The sequence below is a fragment of the Oncorhynchus kisutch genome, linkage group LG13 (assembly GCF_002021735.2).
Source record: "Oncorhynchus kisutch isolate 150728-3 linkage group LG13, Okis_V2, whole genome shotgun sequence".
In the NCBI taxonomy this organism is placed as follows: Eukaryota; Metazoa; Chordata; class Actinopteri; order Salmoniformes; family Salmonidae; genus Oncorhynchus; species Oncorhynchus kisutch.
In genome coordinates, this window is record NC_034186.2 from 8,186,180 (window position 1) to 8,203,679 (window position 17,500).

A 17,500-nucleotide genomic window follows, 5' to 3' on the forward strand; every position below is an offset into this window, starting at 1 on the left:
TGTGCATGCAACCATATACCATATGTCTGTGTAACATCATGTACCGTATGTTTGTCTGTGTTAACATCATGTACCGTATGTGTGTCTGTCAACACTGGTGTACCGTATGTGTGTCTGTCAACACTGTGTACCGTATGTGTGTCTGTCAACACTGTGTACCGTATGTGTGTCTGTCAACACTGTGTACCGTATGTTTGTCTGTCAACACTATGTACCGTATGTTTGTCTGTCAACACGATGTACCGTATGTTTGTCTGTGTTAACACCATGTACCATATGTGTGTCTGTCAACACTATGTACCGTATGTTTGTCTGTCAACATCATGTACCATATGTGTGTCTGTCAACATCGTGTACTGTATGTTTGTCTGTCAACATCATGTACCATATGTGTGTCTGTCAACATCATGTACTGTATGTTTGTCTGTGTTAACATCATGTACCGTATGTTTGTCTGTCAACACGATGTACCGTATGTTTGTCTGTGTTAACATCATGTACCGTATGTTTGTCTGTGTTAACATCATGTACCGTATGTTTGTCTGTCAACACTATGCACCGTATGTTTGTCCTGTGTTAACATCATGTACCGTATGTTTGTCTGTCAACACTATGTACCGTATGTTTGTCTGTGTTAACATCATGTACTGTATGTTTGTCTGTCAACACTATGTACCATATGTTTGTCTGTGTTAACATCATGCACCGTATGTTTGTCTGTGTCAACATCATGCACCGTATGTTTGTCTGTCAACACTATGTACCATATGTTTGTCTGTGTTAACATCATGCACCGTATGTTTGTCTGTCAACACTATGTACCATATGTTTGTCTGTCAACACTATGTACCATATGTTTGTCTGTGTTAACATCATGTACCATATGTTTGTCTGTCAACACCAAGTACATATATGCGGTGTCCTACCTTCATAGGGGAGATGTGTGCGTGGGAGACATATCCATGGACGTTCTCTATCTGAGACAGGTTTTTCTCCGCTACCTGGACCAGCTCTGGCCGTCCCTCCCCCCTGCCCTCTCTCTCTCCCCTGCCGTGGTGGTACCCGTCCAGGGTTCCTCCTCCATGGTGGCTGCGGAGGGTCCCGTGATGGCTCCCTGGCAGCTCCCGCTCTCTGCCCCTCTCCTCCAGGCTGGGGTAGGGGTGCTGGGGACAGGCCTGAGACTGACCCTGGTCCTGCTGGGGGGTAGAACCATCCTCATCCTGAATCCTGTACTTCTGTAGAGGGAAAGGGGGGAGAGGTTTCTGTTAGTTTTGAGGTCACGGTGGAAGAGGACTAAGCACTTCTAAATGGGCTTAGTGTCACTCAGAGAGAACTGTCTGAAGACCAAACAGACTGTGTGCCATCACACTGTGTGTGTTTGCGTGTGCGTGTGAATGCGTTTATGCTATAGTGCGTGCATGTGTGTGCCTGCGTGTGTCTAGCTGTAGATCAGGCCAGGTGTTGGCCCGGCATGGAACTAAAAGCTTTAGGAGTGTGTCCCATCGTTCCATGATGATATAGCCACAATAAATGACAATAACAATGTTGCTGAGACATACACAGCATGATCACATCTCTCTTCCACTGTGACTCCTGCCTCTGACAACACAGACCCACCCAATCAACCAGAAGAGCACTGCTACAGGGCAGGACGTCAGGACGTTGTTAATCTGAGCCACTAGCAGAGCACTGCTACATGGCTGGACGTCAGGACGTTGTTAATCTGAGCCACTAGCAGAGCACTGCTACAGGGCTGGACGTCAGGACGTTGTTAATCTGAGCCACTAGCAGAGCACTGCTACAGGGCTGGATGTCAGCACGTTGTTAATCTGAGCCACTAGCAGAGCACTGCTACAGGGCAGGACGTCAGGACGTTGTTAATCTGAGCCACTAGCAGAGCACTGCTACAGGGCAGGACGTCAGGACGTCAGGACGTTGTTAATCTGAGCCACTAGCAGAGCACTGCTACAGGGCAGGACGTCAGGACGTTGTTAATCTGAGCCACTAGCAGAGGACTGCTACAGGGCAGGACGTCAGGACGTTGTTAATCTGAGCCACTAGCAGAGGACTGCTACAGGGCAGGACGTCAGGACGTTGTTAATCTGAGCCACTAGCAGAGCACTGCTACAGGGCTGGACGTCAGGACGTTGTTAATCTGAGCCACTAGCAGAGCACTGCTACAGGGCTGGATGTCAGCACGTTGTTAATCTGAGCCACTAGCAGAGCACTGCTACAGGGCAGGACGTCAGGACGTTGTTAATCTGAGCCACTAGCAGAGCACTGCTACAGGGCAGGACGTCAGGACGTCAGGACGTTGTTAATCTGAGCCACTAGCAGAGCACTGCTACAGGGCAGGACGTCAGGACGTTGTTAATCTGAGCCACTAGCAGAGGACTGCTACAGGGCAGGACGTCAGGACGTTGTTAATCTGAGCCACTAGCAGAGCACTGCTACAGGGCAGGACGTCAGGACGTTGTTAATCTGAACCACTAGCAGAGCACTGCTACAGGGCAGGACGTCAGGACGTTGTTAATCTGGGCCACTAGCAGACAGGTTGTGGTACTAATTCAGACCAGATGATTGGACTCTCTGGGCAATCAGTGACATTACTCAATCAATGAACTACCAGGGGGAAACAAACAATATTGCAATTCTTGAGGCAGTGGTTTTAAGTGCTCTACTTTGGGAGTGTACTGGACTAGACTGGTTTGAAGAGCCCTGGCCTCCTTTGGGAGTGGACTGGTTTGAAGAGCCCTGGCCTCCTTTGGGAGTGGACTGGTTTGAAGAGCCCTGGCCTCCTTTGGGAGTGGACTGGTTTGAAGAGCCCTGGCCTCCTTTGGGAGTGGACTGGTTTGAAGAGCCCTGGCCTCCTTTGGGAGTGGACTGGTTTGAAGAGCCCTGGCCTCCTTTGGGAGTGGACTGGTTTGAAGAGCCCTGGCCTCCTTTGGGAGTGGACTGGACTGGTTTGAAGAACCCTGGCTTGCTGTGGGAGTGGACTGTACTGGTTTGAAGAACCCTGTCTTGCTTTGGGAATGTACTGGTTTGAAGAACCCTGGCTTGCTTTGGAACTAGAATGGTTTGAAGAACCCTGGCTTGCTTTGGGACTAGACTGGGTTGAAGAACCCTGGCTTGCTGTGGGCATGGACTGGACTGGTTTGAAGAACCCTGGCTTCCTGTGGGAGTGGACTGGACTGGTTTGAAGAACCTAGGCTTGCTTTGGGAGTGGACTGGTTTGAAGAATCCTGGCTTGCTTTGGGACTAGACTGGTTTGAAGAATCCTGGCTTGCTTTGGGAGTGGACTAGACTGGTTTGAAGAACCCTGGCTTGCTGTGGGAGTGGACTGGTTTGAAGAACCCTGGCTTGCTGTGGGAGTGGACTGGTTTGAAGAACCCTGGCTTGCTGTGGGACTAGACTGGTTTGAAGAACCCTGGCTTGCTGTGGGAGTGGACTGGTTTGAAGAACCCTGGCTTGCTGTGGGAGTGGACTGGTTTGAAGAACCCTGGCTTGCTGTGGGAGTGGACTGGACTGGTTTGAAGAACCCTGGCTTGCTGTGGGAGTGGACTGGTTTGAAGAACCCTGGCTTGCTGTGGGACTAGACTGGTTTGAAGAACCCTGGCTTGCTGTGGGAGTGGACTGGTTTGAAGAACCCTGGCTTGCTGTGGGAGTGGACTGGTTTGAAGAACCCTGGCTTGCTGTGGGAGTGGACTGGACTGGTTTGAAGAACCCTGGCTTGCTGTGGGAGTGGACTGGACTGGTTTGAAGAACCCTGGCTTGCTGTGGGAGTGGACTAGACTGGTTTGAAGAACCCTGGCTTGCTGTGGAAGTGGACTAGACTGGTTTGAAGAACCCTGGCTTGCTGTGGGACTGGACTGGTTTGAAGAACCCTGGCTTGCTGTGGGAGTGGACTGGACTGGTTTGAAGAACCCTGGCTTGCTGTGGGAGTGGACTAGACTGGTTTGAAGAACCCTGGCTTGCTGTGGAAGTGGACTAGACTGGTTTGAAGAACCCTGGCTTGCTGTGGAAGTGGACTGGTTTGAAGAACCCTGGCTTGCTGTGGAAGTGGACTGGTTTGAAGAACCCTGGCTTGCTGTGGAAGTGGACTGGTTTGAAGAACCCTGGCTTGCTGTGGAAGTGGACTGGACTGGTTTCAAGAACCCTGGCTTGCTGTGGGACTAGACTGGAAGAGCCGGCGCATCACTTAAGGCATTTAGCTGAAGGAGAAAGAAGGAAGTATTCTAACTCCTGTCTAATGTGAGTCTGCAGGCGTAGCTGAATGAGGACACTGGCTGTCCCCAAGGAGAGAAGAAGAGAGAATATGAGCGCAAAGAGAGGGGGAGAAAGAGGGAGAGAAGAAGAAAAGAGAGAAAAGGTGGAAATGGAGAAAAAGAACACGAGTGGAGAGAGGGAGAATAGAGAGGAGAGGAGGACCTCCCGAAATAAACCTGATGATACAGGTACTGTAGGTGTGTCCTAACAAGACCCCACCCTCCCTCTCCTCCCCCCCTCTCCCTTTCTCTCTACCTCCCTCTCTCCATTTCCGCTCTCCCTTTCTCTCCCTCTCTCCCTTTCTCTCCCCCTACCTCCCTCTCTCCCTTTCTCTCCCCCCCTCCCTCCCTCCCTTTCTCTCCCCCCTCCCTCCCTCCCTTTCTCTCTCTCCCCCTCTCCCCCCTCCCTCCCTTTCTCTCCCCCCTCCCTCCCTCCCTTTCTCTCCCCCCTCCCTCCCTCCCTTTCTCTCTCTCCCCCTCCCTCCCTCCCTCCCTTTCTCTCTCTCCCCCCTCCCTCCCTCCCTCCCTTTCTCTCTCTCCCCCTCCCTCCCTCTCTCTCCCCCTCCCTCCCTCCCTCCCTTTCTCTCTCTCCCCCCCTCCCTCCCTCCCTCCCTTTCTCTCTCTCCCCCTCCCTCCCTCCCTCCCTTTCTCTCTCTCCCCCTCCCTCCCTCCCTCCCTTTCTCTCTCTCCCCCTCCCTCCCCGTCTCCCCCCTCTCTTTCTCTCCCTAGGCCATCACACTGACACCAATTTGCAAAGTTCTCCAGTGAAACCAGGCTGGGGAGGGTACTGGTGTTGGGCTGCTCAACACACTAACAGTTTTCAACATCCCTGCTTTACATCCATCTTTTAACACCTTGGAGAAACATGTGAACAATGCTCCAGGAACAATAGAAGAATCAGCAACTCGTGACACACATACAGTCTGATCTAGTCAGTTTACAGCTGCTGTGCCAACTCAGCTGCCAGCCTCAGGGAGTATATGCCACCCATATCTCTCATCACCGGCCATACTGCGGTTTGTCCACTGTCTGACCTTTAACCTCCGGACCCCCTCAGAAGGCTGCTCTGGCTTCTTGAGGGTCAAGGGGTCAGCAAAGGGCGATCAACACCAACTGTGCTAGACCGACCACAGTCACAGAGACAGTTACTGTACAAATTATCTGCGCACAATCAGACCACTTTTGGTAATTAAAAATATATCTAAAAGATACCCTTCCGCAGCATGCCGTTAGAGCAAAGAGATGGAGGAAGTAGAAGTATTGTGTCAGGATTGTGTCGACCCGATACGGTTTCCTCTTCTCCCGGTCGTGGAAGTCACACAAATAAGACACTAATCTGGTTTAGAGCAGAGGCCCCTATGTGTTCACACACACCACAAAGACACAATACAGCCAGGTCTGTCTGTAGTTCTGTATGCCTGGAGGTCTGTCTGTAGTTCTGTATGCCTGTAGTGAGTGAGTCCATGTGTGTGTCCCTCTCTCACAGACTAGTGTTACCTCATGGCCAAGGCTCGGATGAGATGAGGAAAGAGGGGGGGGGATACCTAGTCAGTTGTACAACTGAATGCCTTCAACTGAAATGTGTCTTCCGCATTTAACCCAACCCCTCTGGATCAGAGAGGTGCGGAGGGCTCCCTTAAATCGACATCCATGTCTTCAGCGCCCGGGGAACAGTGGGTTTCTCAGGGGCAGAACGACAGATTTTTACCTCGTCAGCTCGGGGATTCAATCCAGCAATCTTTCGGTTACTGACCCAACGCTCTAACGAGGGGCTACCTACCGCCCCTACGCTCTAACCACTAGGCTACCTGCCGTCCCTACACTCTAACCACTAGGCTACCTGCCCAACGCTCTAACGAGGGGCTACCTACCGCCCCTACGCTCTAACCACTAGGCTACCTGCCGCCCCTACGCTCTAACCACTAGACTACCTGCCGTCCCTACACTCTAACCACTAGGCTACCTGCCGTCCCAACGCTCTAACCACTAGGCTACCTGCCGTCCCTACACTCTAACCACTAGGCTACCTGCCGTCCCAACGCTCTAACCACTAGGCTACCTGCCGTCCCTACACTCTAACCACTAGGCTACCTGCCGTCCCTACACTCTAACCACTAGGCTACCTGCCGTCCCTACGCTCTAACCACTAGGCTACCTGCCGTCCCTACACTCTAACCACTAGGCTACCTGCCGTCCCAACGCTCTAACCACTAGGCTACCTGCCGTCCCTACACTCTAACCACTAGGCTACCTGCCGTCCCAACGCTCTAACCACTAGGCTACCTGCCGTCCCTACACTCTAACCACTAGGCTACCTGCCGTCCCTACACTCTAACCACTAGGCTACCTGCCGTCCCAACGCTCTAACCACTAGGCTACCTGCCGTCCCTACACTCTAACCACTAGGCTACCTGCCCATCGCTCTAACCACGAGGCTAGGAGATCGGATGGGATGCTCTCACGGTTCTACTCACCAGGGGTGCTGGCGGTGATTGATTCAGCTCACACTGCCTCTGCCATAGGCCCATACCTACTTTCTCATGACTGAATGAACGAGTTGCAAACTGTGCTCACTTAAAAGTGGAACTGACAGCATTTAAGCAACATGAAATCTTATTCAAATCTGTTCATATACACCCCTGACAAGCGAGCACTTAGATATGGTCATTTTCAGGTGTTCATAAATTGTGTGTTTGGGAATCAGTCAGGCATTTATGATAATTCTACAGAATTATAGAGTGGGAGAGCAGCCGTGAGTTTGGACAAGGTTTTATTTACACTGCAGTAAATAAAACCTCATAAAAACATCTCTCTCGTCCAGGACCGGAGTCCACACAGACTGGTGAGCCATAGACCAATCAGAGCTACAGTAAGCCTTAATGCAAACCGGTGAGCCATAGACCAATCAGAGCTACAGTAAGCCTTAATGCAAACCGGTGAGCCATAGACCAATCAGAGCTACAGTAAGCCTTAATGCAAACCGGTGAGCCATAGACCAATCAGAGCTACAGTAAGCCTTAATGCAAACCGGTGAGCCATAGACCAATCAGAGCTACAGTAAGCCTTAATGCAAACCGGTGAGCCATAGACCAATCAGAGCTACAGTAAGCCTTAATGCAAACCGGTGAGCCATAGACCAATCAGAGCTACAGTAAGCCTTAATGCAAACCGGTGAGCCATAGACCAATCAGAGCTACAGTAAGCCTTAATGCAAACCGGTGAGCCATAGACCAATCAGAGCTACAGTAAGCCTTAATGCAAACCGGTGAGCCATAGACCAATCAGAGCTACAGTAAGCCTTAATGCAAACCGGTGAGCCATAGACCAATCAGAGCTACAGTAAGCCTTAATGCAAACCGGTGAGCCATAGACCAATCAGAGCTACAGTAAGCCTTAATGCAAACCGGTGAGCCATAGACCAATCAGAGCTACAGTAAGCCTTAATGCAAACCGGTGAGCCATAGACCAATCAGAGCTACAGTAAGCCTTAATGCAAACCGGTGAGCCATAGACCAATCAGAGCTACATTAAGCCTTAATGCAAACCGGTGAGCCATAGACCAATCAGAGCTACAGTAAGCCTTAATGCAAACCGGTGAGCCATAGACCAATCAGAGCTACAGTAAGCCTTAATGCAAACCGGTGAGCCATAGACCAATCAGAGCTACAGTAAGCCTTAATGCAAACCGGTGAGCCATAGACCAATCAGAGCTACAGTAAGCCTTAATGCAAACCGGTGAGCCATAGACCAATCAGAGCTACAGTAGTATGTAATGCAAACAAGCCATTTGCCACAACAGGTCTGCCATCATTCACTTTGAACTGGACTGTGTGTTTACAAGCAGTAGGGCCTGTCATCATTCACTTTGAACTGGACTGTGTGTTTACAAGCAGTAGGGCCTGTCATCATTGACTTTGAACTGGACTGTGTGTCAAACTTTCAGGTTGGATGGGGAGCGTTGCAGCACTTTGCTCTCTATACTTTGCTCCGTTCATCTTTCCCTCGATCCTGACTTGTCTCGCAGTCCTTGCCGCTGAAAAACATCCCCACAGCACAGCATAGGGATGGTGCCAGGTTTCCTCCAGACGTGACACTTGGCATTCAGGCCAAATAGTTCAATATTGGTTTTATCAGACCAGAGAATCTTGTTCCTCATGGTCTGAGAGTCTTTAGGTGCCTTTTACTGAGGAGTGGCTTCCATCTAGCCACTCTACCACAAAGGCCTGATTGGTGGAGTGCTGCAGCGATGGTTGTACTTCTGGAAGGTTCTCCTATCTCCACAGAGGAACTCTGGAGTTCTGTCAGAGTGACCTTCCGGTTCTTGGTCACCTCCCTGACCAAGGCCCTTCTACCCGGATTGCCAGCTCTAGGAAGAGTCTTGGTGGTTCCAAACTTCTTCCACTTAAGAATGGAGGCCACTGTGTTCTTGGGGACCTTCAATCCTGCAGACATTTTTTTGTCACCCTTCTCCAGATCTGTGCCTCGACACAATCCCGTCTCCGAGCACTACGGACAATTCCTTCAACCTCATGGTTTGATTTTTTTGCTCAGACATGCACTGTCAACTGTGGGACATTATATAGACAGGCCTGTGCCTTTCCAAATCATGTCCAATCAATTGAATTTACGACAGGTGGAATCTAATCAAGTTGTAGGAACATCAAGGTTGATCAATGGAAACAGGATGCACCTGAGCTCAATGTCGAGTCTCATAGCAAAGGGTCTTATGTAAATACGTTTTCAGTTTTTTATTTTTAATACATTCGCAAATAAATCGGAAAACCAGTTTTTTCTTTGTCATTATGGGGTATTGTATGTAGATTGATGAGGGGAAAACCTATTTAATCCATTTTAGAATAAGGCTGTAACGTAACAAAATCTGGAAAAAGTCAAGGGGTCTGAATACTTTCCGAATGCACTGTAGGTCTTTAAACAAAAGATACTATATATATATATATATACCAGACGTGACATATATATATATATAATAATGTATGTTATGAATGTACTGTGCCGTCTCTGAGAGATTTGATTGACAGAATTTTGGATTTCTGGGCCTTGATGATTTTTACCTGAACAAGGAGTCCCTCCTCACCACCGCCATTATGCTAGAGATGGCTACATACAGTGGGGCAAAAAAGTATTTAGTCAGCCACCAATTGTGAAAGTTCTCCCACTTAAAAAGATGAGGCCTGTAATTTTCATCATAGATGGCTACATACATACCTACATACCGTACAGGTCCCCAAGCAGGAGTGTACTTTGGCAGCGTGGGACGACCAGCCATGTAGCATCCTGTCAAACAGCTAACCAACCACCCACTCAGATGCTCTCGGGTTTTAGTAAACATTGACACCGACTAACTAAGCTGTGAGCGGGCTACAAACCGACATACCATTTCTATTCTGTCTTTTGTGAATCTGACTGGGTTTGTATTGGCCGTGACCGGCTCATGCCAGGCAGTGTGACTGTGTGTGTGTGGCTATGGAAAGAAATTAGGCAGGGTGAGTGAGTGAGTGAGTGAGCTGAGCATCCCATATCCAGGATGGTACAGAATCTCTTTTCTCCTTCAATCTCCGGTCACAGCCCAAACCGTCCATCCCAGTCATGGCCCAATGACTCACAACCTCACACATCATGTCTGCTCTAGTCCTACACTTTACTGCATGACACTGATTTACATAATAGCCTGAGCCTCCCAGTCAAACATGGGTGTATGACATGTGTACAACCATGGCCAGTATACAACGCCAGGCCTCAACCTACAGTACAGTACACGCGAATGACAGATAACCGGAGAAAGGAGTGAGATGTAAGAGGTATGAGGGGAGAGGGGAGGAGAAAAAGTGAAGATGAGAGGATTAGAAGATGGATAGAGGAAGATGAGAGGATTAGAAGATGAGAGGATTAGCAGATGGATAAGAGAAAGGTGATAGGATTAGCAGATGGATAAGATGAGAGGATTAGCAGATGGATAGAGAAAGAGAAGAGGATTAGAAGATGGATAAGAGAAAGATGAGAGGATTAGCAGATGGATAGAGAAAGAGAAGAGGATTAGAAGATGGATAAGAGAAAGATGAGAGGATTAGCAGATGGATAGAGAAAGAGAAGAGGATTAGAAGATGAGAGGATTAGCAGATGGATAAGAGAAAGATGAGAGGATTAGCAGATGGATAGAGAAAGAGAAGAGGATTAGAAGATGAGAGGATTAGCAGCATCTGTGTGAGGCTAATTACAGAAGCCCAGAGGCCAAAAGAGCAGTGCTCCCAGTCAGCCAATCAGTCAGTCAGTCAGTCCCTCCAAATGTGACAGCTCAGCTGCATATAACCACAGCTGTTTGATGTGGGTTAAAGATTGCCTGGGCAGTCAGAGTACTCAATATACAGCTAACTGCCAAAATAAAGGAAACACGTGCGTAACTGAGGGACAGAAAGTACATTGCAAGCAGGTTCTGTCACACAGGTTTGGTTCTTGAGTTAATTAAGCAATTAACATTGCATTGGTTCATTTACAGATGTAGGATCTTAATTTGATCACCCAGTTGCAGAACTGTCCTGCAATGCAGTAAATTTAAAACGTGTAGGGTGGGTTGCACCAACATGGTTTAAATTATTCTAGGATTAGAGCTAATCTAAGTTTTTGTAAATCTAGGTTTAGAATTAAAATCAGAGATGTTGTTGCACCACTTCATTTAGAATCTGGATCAGTAAATCTGTGATTACCGGGTTTTAAACTACGATTAGTGACACATTACACCAATATTGAGTTGTTTTGTGAGTTGAACCAAAGTAGCTAGCCTACCTGACAAATGAGGCAACAAAGTTGCTGTTCCTTGATCAAATAATAATATAGCACTGCTGCAACTCCCTCGTGAAAGGTTCACATGGGTTGGCTCATTTGAAATAAAATCAGTTATTTGCCAGTACTAGACAGACAACTTGTTTGTTAACTAACGTTAGCTACTGTAGCTGGCTAGCTAGTTTATAAACCAAGCTAGCTGGCATAAGATCAATTATTATTGTCATTACTTAACCATTTATTATTTATTCGCTAGCCAACTGACAATGGCACGACAAAGTTCAAATTTCATCCCTCGTCAGCAGCTGATGCAGGAGTTTAGCAACATACTGGAGGACAAAAAGAAAGACAACAGAACCGTCAAATAGACAGACAGGCACCTGGGCCATTTTATAAGAACGATTTAATGGATCGACAGGGATTAAAAAGAAAAGAGAGACAAATCAGATGAAGGCGTGCTGGAAAAACTTCAACACGGCAGAGGAGAAGCGGGGGCCATTTCAGACCGGAAGGGGGGGGGGCTCCATCCAAGGGAATTGATCCTCTCTCCCAGAAGATATGCGAGATGATTCCCCAGTAGTTTGACCCTCTCCTTAATAACCCCTATGATGACGACAGACAACTCGACCCACCAATATTCAGTAAGTGTAAATAACTGGTAAACATCGATGACTATAACACACGTTAAAACTAACATGAATGCTGCTTCACTACAAGTGCTTCCGTTATCAGTCCCATTTCAGCATGTTGCGTAACAGCATCATTCGTACCAAGGCTGGGCATTTCATAAACCCCAATTAAATAGCTGTTCCTTTCCTTTAGTTGAGCTTACACCCTGTTGCCGTGGAGAAACAGCATCGCCTGGATCTTGCACCAGCAGAAAAACACCAGAGAGAGGCCAAGCAAACGCCCCAGAACTGACATGAACCAAGCTCATATTGATGTTTTTGGAGGCTGGAAAGAGAGAGAAAAATCTACTGCAGATTGAGTTCTTGAATTTACAAAGAGAGATACTGCAATTTCAGAAACAGAAACTCCTTCAGGGAAACAAATGCCCACTACTGTGTGTAGAATGCTCATCTTTTTATTTATTACAACAATTATTTATTAAAACAATGCTTTCCCAAGCAACTTGGTGTCCTCCAGTCTTGTCCCCACTCTTAGTGTTCTGGTGTTTTCAGTTCCACCCGGTATGGTACTGAGAATAACAATGTCTTAATAATGCATGTTAATACCGAATGCCTACTTAGGAATTGTGTCGATCAAAATATAATATAACTTTTTACATGTTACCAGTGTTACATTATTTACACCTCAGTCTACAAAATGGTTCTCAATCAAGGTTCTCCTCACAGCATTCCCATTTGCAGCATGTTGCACCTGGACATCTTCATCCTCCTCAGGTAAGACCGCCTCAGGTAAGACCGCCTTCAGGTAAGACCGCTTCAGGTAGCTCTTCTCCTTGTCTCCTGCCAAGGTTATACAGAACTACCACTGCAATAATGATGTCAGTGTAGTGTCCATCTTCGTGCAGAGCCCCTCCTGTAGGCACGGAAATCTTGAGCTCTCTCTGAGATCTATTGTCAGGATATGAGAGGTAATATATAATAATTGCAACAGGCTTCAAATTTATCTAAATTAAAAGTAAAAACTAAAATATAGATCAGATGAAGAATTAAATTAAAACTAGGTTTAACATTTGGTGCAACAAGATTAACAGATAAACCTTGATTTAACCCAGGTTAAGAGGTTATCCATGTTGGTGCAACAAGATTAACAGATAAACCTTGATTTAACCCAGGTTAAGAGGTTATCCATGTTGGTGCAACCTAGCCGTAGTATATTTTAAGTTTAAAAAGGATTCTGAAGTTTGTAACTTTGAAATTTCAGACTTTATTTTCCCTCATGAAAAATGTATCGTCAACTCCTTCAAAAATGTCCATTAATTCAAATGTCCTGTTGCTGCAGGATTATTTTCCTGCTGTTGCAAACTGGCTCAAATTAAGATCCAACATCTTTATCAAAATGCGAAGTTGTCCATTATTTTGCCTAGAAGAGGAGATCTGAAAGAACACAGAGGGTTTAATGTGTGTTTCTCTCAGTCACCAGATCTCAACCCAATTGAACAACCAATGGGAGGTTCTGGATACCCAATACGCCATCACAGCCTGACCTTTAACCCAATACGCCATCCTAGCCTGACCCTTAACCCAATACGCCATCCCAGCCTGACCTTAACCCAATACGCCATCCCAGCCTGACCTTAACCCAATACGCCATCCCAGCCTGACCTTAACCCAATACGCCATCCCAGCCTGACCTTAATTTCTTGGATATAGGGGGCGCTCTTTTAATTTATGGATAAAAAAACGTTCCCGTTTTAAACAAGATATTTTGTCACGAAAAGATGCTCGACTATGCATATAATTGACAGCTTTGGAAAGAAAACACTGACGTTTCCAAAACTGCAAAGATATTGTCTGAGTGCCACAGAACTAATGCTACAGGCGAAACCAAGATGGAATTTCATACAGGAAGTGCCCCAGATTTTGAATGCGCTGTGTTCCAATGTCTCCTTATATGGCTGTGTATGGGTCACGAATGAGCTTAGACTTTCTGTCGTTTCCCCAAGGTGTAGACAGCATTGTGACGTATTTGTAGGCAAATCATTGGAAGATTGACCTTAAGAGACTACATCTACCAGGTGGCCGCTTGGTGTCCTCCGTTGCAATTATTGCGTAATCTCCAGCTGTGTGTATTTTTCGTTTGCTTCGAGGAGAAACACAGCTGCCACGAATGATTTATCATCGAATAGATATGTGAAAAACACCTTGAGGATTGATTCTAAACAACGTTTGCCATGTTTCTGTCAATATTATGGAGGTCATTTGGTAAAAAGTTTGGCGTTGTAGAGAATGCATTTTCGGATTTTTTTCTTAGCCAAACGTGATTAACAAAAATAATATTTTTGGAAAAACTGAACATTTGCTATCTAACCGAGACTCTCCTCATTGAAAACATACGAAGTTCTTCAAAGGTAAATTATTTTTATTTGAATGCTTTTCTTGTTTTTGTGAAAATGTTGCCTGCTGAATGCTAGGCTTAATGCTATGCTAGCTATCAATACTCTTACACAAATGCTTGTGTAGCTATGGTTGAAAAGCATATTTTCAAAATATGAGATGACAGTGTTTTTAACAAAAGGCTAAGCTTGTGAGTGAATACATTTCTTTCATTTCATTTGCGATTTTCATGAATAGTTAACGTTGCGTTATGGTAATGAGCTTGAGGCTATAATTACGCTCCCGGATACGGGATTGCTCGACGCTAGAGGTTAACCCAATACGCCATCCAAGGCCTGACCTTTAACCCTATAAAATCACTAGTCCGCTGTATTGGCCTACCTTCCTATTATTATCTCAGCTCACTGGTCACGATGGCAACACCCATCCGTAGCACGCGCTCCAGCAGGTGTATCTCACTGATCATCCCTAAAGCCAACACCTCATTTGGCCGCCTTTCGTTCCAGTACTCTGCTGCCTGTGACTGGAACGAATTGCAAAAATCGCTGAAGTTGGAGACTTTTATCTCCCTCACCAACTTCAAACATCAGCTATCTGAGCAGCTAACCGATCGCTGCAGCTGTACATAGTCTATTGGTAAATAGCCCACCCTTTTCACCTACCTCATCCCCATACTGTTTTTATTTATTTACTTTTCTGCTCTTCTGCACACCAATATCTCTACCTGTACATGACCATCTGATCTTTTATCACTCCAGTGTTAATCTGCAAAATTGTAATTATTTGCCTACCTCCTCATGCCTTTTGCACACATTGTATATAGACCCCCCCTTTGTTTTCTACTGTGTTATTGACTTGTTAATTGTTTACTCCATGTGTAACTCTTTGTTGTATGCTCACACTGCTATGCTTTATCTTGGCCAGGTCGCAGTTGCAAATGAGAACTTGTTCTCAACTAGCCTACCTGGTTAAATAAAGGTGTTCTCAACTAGCCTACCTGGTTAAATAAAGGTGTTCTCAACTAGCCTACCTGGTTAAATAAAGGTGTTCTCAACTAGCCTACCTGGTTAAATAAAGGTGTTCTCAACTAGCCTACCTGGTTAAATAAAGGTGTTCTCAACTAGCCTACCTGGTTAAATAAAGGTGTTCTCAACTAGCCTACCTGGTTAAATAAAGGTGTTCTCAACTAGCCTACCTGGTTAAATAAAGGTGTTCTCAACTAGCCTACCTGGTTAAATAAAGGCGAAATACATTTAAAAAAAAAAAACACTTCTAACACACTTTTCACATAGTAGGATTTACGGTATGTTGCCTGTAGGATTTTAAATGGATTTAACGGGCATTTTTTTCCCAACTATTTACACAAAATACTCTAAAAGGCAAAGTGGAAGCTGTGAGGCTTCTTGGGTAAGTATATAAGAGCGTTGGGTTGTGCAATATTTGCCCATTTCTGTGCCCCTTTCTTTTTCAGTTTTTGATTTGTTAAAAAAGTTTGAAATATCCAATAAATGTCGTTCCACTTCATGATTGTGTCCCACTTGTTGTTGATTCTTCACAAAAAAATACAGTTTTATATCTTTATGTTTGAAGCCTGAAATGTGGCAAAAGGTCGCAAAGTTCAAGGGGGCCGAATACTTTCGCAAGGCACTGTATATAAGAGCGTTGGATTGTGCAATATTTGCCCATTTCTGTGCCCCTTTCTTTTTATCCTGAAAAACTCCCTAGTCTTTGCCTATGTCAAGCATACTCATTCCATGATGCAGCCACCACCATGCTTGAAAATAAGGAGGCAATTACTCAGTGACTACCTCATGAAGCTAGTCGTTCTGCCCCTGAACAAGGCAGTTAACCCACTGTCCCTAGGCAGTCATTGAAAATAAGAATTTGTTCTTAACTGACTTGCCTAGTTGACTTACCTATAAAAGGTAAAATAAATCAAAACAATAAAGCTGGTTGAGCGAATGCAAAGCTGTCATCATGGCAAAGAGTGGCTACTTAGAAGAATATAAGAATCTAAAATTAAATATATATTTTGATTTGTTTTAGTTTCTACATGATTTCATAGTGTATCAACACTATCAACACAATGTAGAAAATAGTCAAAACCCTTGAATTAGTAGGTGTCCAAACTTTTCACTGATACTGTATATAATCATCTTTTTACTTGAGTATCTTTTGACAAAAAAATATATATATTTTTTTTTAAATCACAATTAATAATTTTTTTCAATCCCACTTTAAACGTGAAAAAAAATCCATCCAAACTCTTACTATACATTTTATAATAAGAGTTTAATTAGCCAGAGTGTGTTGGCCAGAGTGTTATTACATGAGACAGTGAGAGGGTTGAGGAGGGGAGGAAGGGAATCGCCCAGAGGCGCAGAGAGGAACAGTTGTTACGTAATCAGCTGAAGTAGCTGTTTGGTTTCCTGTGAGGGTTCTAAAACAGATGACAACACACACACACACACACACACACACACACACACAAACACACAAACACACACACACAAACAAACACACAAACAAACATGCACAGAATTAGAAGAGAAGCTGTCCAATAGGAAAGATACACAGCAGATTAGATAGAGAGGAATTGTTTTGGATGCTTTTGAGGGCAACTACTGAGGCCATGGTAGCATGCTTTAGATGTGTATCAGTATTATGCTTATTACGACCAAGCTAGCACCCCAGAGTACACGACCCAGCTAGCACCCCAGAGGACACGACCCAGCTAGCACCCCAGAGTACACGACCCAGCTAGCACCCCAGAGTACACGACCCAGCTAAGAACCCCAGAGTACACGACCCAGCTAAGAACCCCAGAGTACACGACCCAGCTAGCACCCCAGAGTACACGACCCAGCTAGCACCCCAGAGTACACGACCCAGCTAAGAACCCCAGAGTACACGACCCAGCTAGCACCCCAGAGTACACGACCCAGCTAGCACCCCAGAGTACACGACCCAGCTAGCACCCCAGAGTACACGACCCAGCTAGCACCCCAGAGTACACGACCCAGCTAGCACCCCAGAGTACACGACCCAGCTAGCACCCCAGAGTACACGACCCAGCTAGCACCCCAGAGTACACGACCCAGCTAGCACCCCAGAGTACACGACCCAGCTAGCACCCCAGAGTACAAGACCCAGCTAGCACCCCAGAGTACACGACCCAGCTAGCACCCCAGAGTACACGACCCAGCTAGCACCCCAGAGTACACGACCCAGCTAGCACCCCAGAGTACACGATCCAGCTAGCACCCCAGAGTACACGACCCAGCTAAGAACCCCAGAGTACACGACCCAGCTAGCACCCCAGAGTACACGACCCAGCTAGCACCCCAGAGTACACGACCCAGCTAGCACCCTAGAGTACATGACACAGCTAGCATGCTACATTGAACGAAACAG

At 46.3% G+C, this 17,500-nt stretch overlaps 1 protein-coding gene across 1 annotated transcript in view; it reads right to left on the reverse strand.

The window, feature by feature from the left end:
* The window catches only part of LOC109903054 (disks large homolog 1), a 287,487-nt gene that overhangs the window by 181,336 nt on the left and 88,651 nt on the right, over positions 1 to 17,500 (reverse strand). Inside the window, 1 exon segment of the mRNA XM_031785507.1 lies at positions 927 to 1,235. Coding sequence (XP_031641367.1) covers positions 927 to 1,235 — 309 coding nt within the window.